Genomic DNA, 6,605 nt, shown 5'->3' with positions numbered 1-6,605 from the left:
TATCAATAATCACATTTTTATAATAAAAGAAGACTTTGCCCCCTAGAACCTTGCAAGGTAATTCATGTCATGACCCCGTATTGACGACCCCGGAGGTGTGGTGACTGTGCAATATTTTCCTGTATTTATAACGAAAAAATTGCATGACATTGTAAGATTGACTGCACAGGATCAGCCCGGTAAACACGACCTCAACGTTGGGTCTACAGTGTACTAGTACATCTAGCTGTACTGATGTTCATGCGATGCCTGTATACACGTCTGTTACGCATTTCGCTACGTCGACCCTCCCGTGAAAGAACTCCACTTGTGAAGTTGCATGCTCTTTAGCTGATTTTTAGGCAGCTCGAGAATCGTTCAAAATGTCAAAGAAATTCGTTGAAGCAGAAATACGCGACAATAAGGTAAGAAAGTACATGTAATATGGGACAAGTGTTCTAGCAGAAGCCCAGAAAAATCTAGTTGAACTAGTGCTAGCATAGCCCCGGAGACCGCGCCGCCAGGCGCGGTCCTGGCGGCTTCCCCGCAGTTTCGCTTATGTTAGTTCCTAAGTATTCTGTGCGCTTGTGCAAGTGATTGTGAATTCTGTGAACATCGGTGAGCTGCTTATAAGACATCATTTTGTGCATCACAAGCAATGAAATGCATCAAACAGTCGCCGATGATAGTCATTTAGGTTTCATCGACCCATGTAAGTATTCCTAGTAGTTTCTGTTGAAAAATTAAGGAAATATAGCGCCGCAAAGGCACCCGTTTGTTCAACATGAAGATCTTTTATGGGAGCACGGCGCAGCCGCCACACTGCGTGTGGCGGCTGTCGCAGTTAGTGCTAGCAGTGGTGGAAGTCAATCAGTGGCTGCCCCAACCCTGCGTCGCCTGGGGCACAGATGATGCGTTCGGGCTGCTGGTCGCAGACGGCAGTTGTGGCTGCACGTTTGACGCGAATGAACATGTTGCTGGCTTTTAGTTTTGAAGATGTTGCACAAGAATTAATGTTGCAGCGACATGCTGGAACCCCCTCGTGGACCACCCTGGGTAGTGATGGTATCTGTCTCTTCACGGTGGGCTTCTTATCTGATGTTGGGACATGTATGGTCAGACATGTCCTAACGTTGAATAAGAAGCCCACTGTGAAGAGACAGATACCATCGGTCTACTGATGGCAATGTTTTCTTCCACTCTGTGATGGTTCTTGCAAACTTGTTACACGTAGACCTAGTAGCAGTTTTTATTTGTGCCAATTTTTAAGGATGATGCTTCCGCTAGCATCTTTAGAAGGCGACTTCCAAAGAATCCTGCAGAATAGATTCAGGGCTTTTCTTACTGGGATGGATAGGCTGTGCCTCATGGGTTAAACAAATCCAGATACCTTGAAATGCACATAGTAATACCATAAGTCTTTGCTCTTGTAGTCTTACTGACTCACTCGAACCTGTGCATCATTTGCATGATGACATGAGTGTTGCTGTACAGTGTATTATGACTGTAGCTTACACGTCCAGAACATGTATTTGCCATTGTTTGGAAAAGGGAAAGAGAATGAGAGAGAAGTATAGACAGCTTTGTTTGATACAATGTACTGTGCTTGTGAATTAACATTAATTTCTTCTCATTTTTTCCCTTCTTTGTCCATCAGGTTGTAGTCTTTTCCAAGACATATTGTCCTTTTTGCAACATGGCCAAAAGTGCACTGAAGGATGCAGGCCTGGAAAATTACAAACTCATTGAGCTGGATGAACACTCCATGGGTGCCCAGATCCAGGACATTCTTTATGAGATCACTGGTGCCAGGACAGTAAGTCAACTGTGCTGCAGATTTTATGTGGTGCTTGCTCTATTATTTACTGTAAACTTCACATACATCATGATCATGGCAGATGCTTACAGCTCCGTGTATTTAATGAAAGAGATGATGTACATTGTATGCATTAGGCCTATTGACCGATTCTGTGACGCGCTATGTGTATTTTTGGCATGGGCGCAGCCATAGTGGGTGTATCAGCCGACCCCCCCTCCGCACTCCCCCACCCCTCTCCCTACATTAGCACGCGCGCAGAATGAAAAACTGCTTTAGCCAATAGGCGTCTCGTACTGAGTGCGCGAATGCTTGCTAGTGCGCGAACCTTTGTTACAAGTGCGTGATAAACATGTTGCCCGGGGGTGGGGGAGAGCAGGGGGGGTCGGCTGATATACCCACTATGGCTGCGCCCTGTGCCGTAAAATGTCTGCTGCCCTCAACGAACCCGAATCGGTCAATACATTGTATGTATAGAAAGTGAGGAAGAGGAGAATGATGTGCTAAATTTGTAAACATACAATTTTCACAGTCACACTGCAGGGAATAATTTTCCAACTCAAATTTTATTAGCAATTTCAGCTGATAAACAATATTTCAAAATAGCATCCTGCACACTTGTATGGAAGAAAACTAATACAAAAGTTAGTTTGTGTAGCAGTGGTGTAAAAATGCATAGCAAACTGCAGTGCGATACCAGGAAAATTATTCCCTGTTATATGCACATGATCTCTAATCTGTAGATACAGGAAAGAGAGTACCTGCACACGTCTTGTGTTGTGTCTCACACCTGTAGAATGTAAAAAAAAAAACCAAACAAACAAACAAACAAAACAGACACTGTATTAACGATAAACATAATGTGAGAATTCATCCTTGTATATGCCGCAGTGTCATCATCTACTTTTAGATGTGTCATATACACTCGGTATTTGCATCAGTGCTAAATGTATGTCAAGACTACACATAGGTCCTATACAGTACCAATATCCAGTATCTTTGAATTCCTTCATGGCGAGTTGCTTTATAGATACAGATGCAAGGTAAGTTTGGCTTCATGGAATCTCCTCTTACATTGTATCCTATGTCTATGGAGGAGAGCCATAAACATTACAAAATATATAAATAAGATAATTTAAAAAAAAAAATATATATATATATATATATATATATATGGCTTAAAACCAAAACCTTTGGACAAACAGATTTTTCTATCTATGGAAAGTGTAATGTTGTAATGGGTTTAAAGTCATATAAGTCATAGTATATACATATATCCAGTTCACATTGAAACCAATGCCTTCTGAACAAATAGTAGTCGACAGAAATGCAACCTATATTATAGCAAGTGTCTGTTTTCTACAATGAAGCAGGCACTCAAGTTGCACAAAACTTCAGTACACTACATACCTTCTGAAATTATACAATGTGAGACCCCTACATTGTAGATGACAGGAGAATGTTCTAGAAAGGGTTATGAAAACTCTGCAATCTCATTGGTCGAGAGTAGTGCATTGATTTTTCACTGGCCAGATGTTCATATATTCCCTCATTGTTATTCTGGCAGTGAGTTAGAATTACACAACTACACATCCACCTGCAAGAATGCAAACAGACATTTGCCAAAATGGGCAATTAGGCAGGTGTCCATAGCACATAGCTTACTTGGTGTACATGCCTGAGAGTGAGTTTGGTTGTCTGATTGTTGAGCAGAATTGGAGTGACCGTATCAGATGTATGGTTGGGGCACCACCTATCGGCAGGGCACCTTCCCATCGGCACCCTGCGTATCATGGCTGTTTGCGTATAGAACGAAAAGGTACGCGCGGGATTAAGTGTCATTAGCTATAAAGACAATAAAAACGAAGAAACGAAAATCAAACTCAAACAAACCAAGCTAAAAATTACACATCCGCTCAGTAACGACGCATGGCTGTGAAATTCACGTGTATTACCTATGGCCTGTGAAATTCACGTGTATTACCTATGCTGTGAAATTCACGTGTATACCTATGGAGGGGAGGGGGTGCCGATCGCAAGGTTCCCTTTTTAGCTGCGCGAAGAAAACGGAACGCACGCACTAAAATTGCGCTATTTTAAAACGGAGATTCATAATCAACAAGGCGGTCACGACATTCAAAACTGCAGTATTTATGGCATATTTGAGGTAAGAATTAGGCGGATTTGTGTAAATATTATTAGAATAAACAAGCTACAGATCCATAGGGTGACGATACGTGGTACCCCCAACCCTACATGTACTGTCAAACCTGTCTATAGCAGTCACCCAAGAGAGACGAAAAGAATGGCCGTTACAGACAGGTGACTGCTATAGACAGGTCACCCAACTTTTGTGTGCATTGCCTACATGTACATGTATCATTGTTGTATACATCTATAAGTATGTACTTTCGTGTACATGTACATATGTGTATATGCACACATGTGTTTCTTGCATTGAACAATGCCAGTTTTTAGCTCACCTGAGCCTTCAGTGAGCTATTGCGATCGCTCTTCGTCCGGCGTCCGGCGTGCGTACAAACTTTTTACATTTTCATCTTCTTCTTGAGAACCCCTTGACCGATTTTCACCAAACTTGGCAGGTAGCATCCCTAGGGGGATAGGATCTCAATTTGTTCAAGTGGGCACCATACCCCCCCCCCCCTTGGGGCCCCCAGAGGGGCCCAACCCCCCCCCCCCCCCCCAAAAAAAAAAAAAAAAAAAAAAAATTAAGGAATCTTAAAAAAATCTTCTTCTCTAGAACCAGAAGTGATAGAGCTAAGTTAATACCATGAATTAGTACATTGATGACTGTAGTTTCAAGTTTGTTCATGGCAGAATCAGGGGTGCCCCCCTTGGGAATCAGGGGAGGGGGGTGGGAGGGGTCCTAATGGGGCCCAAATTGTACATTTTCATCTTTTTCTTGAAAATGCCATTATGAATTTTCACCAAAGTTGGCAGGTAGCGTCCCTAGGGGGAAAGAATGTCATTCCCATCAAATGGGCACCATGCCCCACCTGGAGGCCCCAGGGGGCCTAAATTTGGACTGAAAGTGTACATTTTCATCTTTTTCTTGAAAACCCTGTAACAAATTTTCACCAAACTTGGCAGGTAGCATCGCTAGAGGGATAGAATCTCAATTCGATCAAATGGTCACCATGCCCAACCCCCCTCCTGTAAGGAATCTTTACAGATTTTCTCTCGAACCAGAAGTGATTGAGCTAGGTTAATACAATGAGTCAGTATATTGATGACTGTTGTTTCAAGTTTGTTCATGGGAGAATCAGGGGTTGTGTGTGCCAGCTACATTTGTAATGTTTGTTTACTTGTGTCAAATCGGTACAAGGTGTACCAGTACATGTATTTGATGCTCATGTCTAATCAGTCCCCAAATTATCGGTCTTCTTTGCAGATTAAGCAGAGAATTCGATTAGCCGTGGAAAATTTGACATTCATGATTTCTTAAAGTGTCATATCTGCTATAAAATGTGGATAGAAATTAGATAAGAAGAAAATTATCAACCCGTTTATGCAGAGGGGCAACACGATTATCAGGTAATTTTAATTTGCATTGGAACTGATTTTGAAATTGCTACCCAATAAAACGGAGTACTGTAAACGTGGAAATTTTCGCGGTACATTAATTTTCGCGGATTTCGCGCTACGTTCGGCTAGCGCGAATTCAAAAACGCGCGAATATATCTTCGTAATTTTCTATGCACATTTTGAACGGTCTGAATTGTGTGCGCTTCGTCGATGATACTGATACGTAGTACAGACATGTTTACGCATATAGCAGTATCATCGCCCGCACCGCACACATCGAGCCCATGGCCGATTGGTGTGCTACATCCCCGCGACTACAGTACTAGTACTACAGTACATGTATCGAGTATCTAAAAATACACATGTACTACGTAGTTGAGCGCTTGTACTCGCACTCGCGCCGCTCGCTACGTCGCTTATCGTACGCTGGCATCGCTGGATGAAAACAGAGACTGTGTATTAACCCGCTGCAAAGCGCGAATTTAAGAACCCGCGAATATGTTTTCGAGCCGCTCAGCGCGAAAAATTAATCGCGCGAAAATATTGACGTTTACAGTACCCGTTTAAGCGATACCCGATTTCGCGGAGAGTACTGTACATTTTGTTAATGTGTTTTTAATTGTAACTTCTGACTTTTATCACAGTTTTATAAGAATATGTAAATTATTCCACACTATTGATTGAAATTGACTAGACGTGGTACGTCTGTACTGAAATGTCAACAGAAAGTTCCTATCATACGTGCTACTTCTATCTATGAAGCATTGCATGGTCATGTAAAAGGTGTTTTCTTTCTTTCTTTTTCTCCAATTTCTTCTCTGATAGGTCCCTCGTGTGTTCATCGGAGGAAAGTGCGTTGGAGGAGGAACTGAGGTCAAGGACCTTCAGAATAGCGGGCAGCTTGTTACCATCCTGAAGGAATGTGGTGCCCTTTAAGACAATCTTTGCCTTCTTTACACTCTCCTCCAAAGGTCCTTGTCAAACCCCTCTTTCCCTCCTATCCCATTCAGTCAGTTTTCCTCCGTTTTTCTGTTTCTGCCTTTCCGTTACCAGGTCTTTCAGTTAAATTTTCCCAATACTATTCTTCAAGCCTTCTGACACCATTCAGCTATAGTCATCCAAAACTTAAAAGGAAAGCTGGTCACAATCAGTGAATTTCATGAAACTCCTGGAATACGTCCATGATCATTTAGTTTAAAACTAATTATTTCCTTTGAGACTGACATTTAAATCGATCTTACTCCCATCCAATGCTTACTTTTAT

General features: G+C 42.2%; 1 protein-coding gene across 1 annotated transcript; it reads left to right on the top strand.

The window, feature by feature from the left end:
* Positions 1–288: 288 nt before the first annotated feature.
* Positions 289–6,304, top strand: LOC139740437 (uncharacterized). The gene is made up of 3 exons (XM_071651030.1): positions 289–404; positions 1,637–1,795; positions 6,167–6,304. The coding sequence occupies exons 1-3, from the start codon at positions 363–365 to the stop codon at positions 6,275–6,277; spliced, it is 312 nt and encodes a 103-aa protein (XP_071507131.1). The 5' UTR covers positions 289–362; the 3' UTR covers positions 6,278–6,304.
* The last annotated feature ends 301 nt before the right edge of the window (positions 6,305–6,605 follow it).

The sequence above is a fragment of the Diadema antillarum genome, unplaced genomic scaffold, assembly GCF_040938485.1.
Source record: "Diadema antillarum isolate AM-2024a unplaced genomic scaffold, OU_Dant_1.0 seq00000854_RagTag, whole genome shotgun sequence".
NCBI classification, from domain to species: Eukaryota; Metazoa; Echinodermata; class Echinoidea; order Diadematoida; family Diadematidae; genus Diadema; species Diadema antillarum.
The sequence above is the reverse complement of the archived record's forward strand: the minus strand, read 5'-3'. Positions and strand labels throughout refer to the sequence as shown.

What these genes read in the sequence shown, in the direction of transcription:
- LOC139740437 (XM_071651030.1), top strand. Translation starts at nt 363, where the DNA reads ATGTCAAAGAAATTCGTTGAAGCAGAAATACGCGACAATAAG. An exon ending in CAGAAATACGCGACAATAAG is followed by an intron (nt 405 to 1,636) that starts GTAAGAAAGTAC and finishes TTTGTCCATCAG; the next exon opens with GTTGTAGTCTTTTCCAAGAC. An exon ending in AGATCACTGGTGCCAGGACA is followed by an intron (nt 1,796 to 6,166) that starts GTAAGTCAACTG and finishes CTTCTCTGATAG; the next exon opens with GTCCCTCGTGTGTTCATCGG.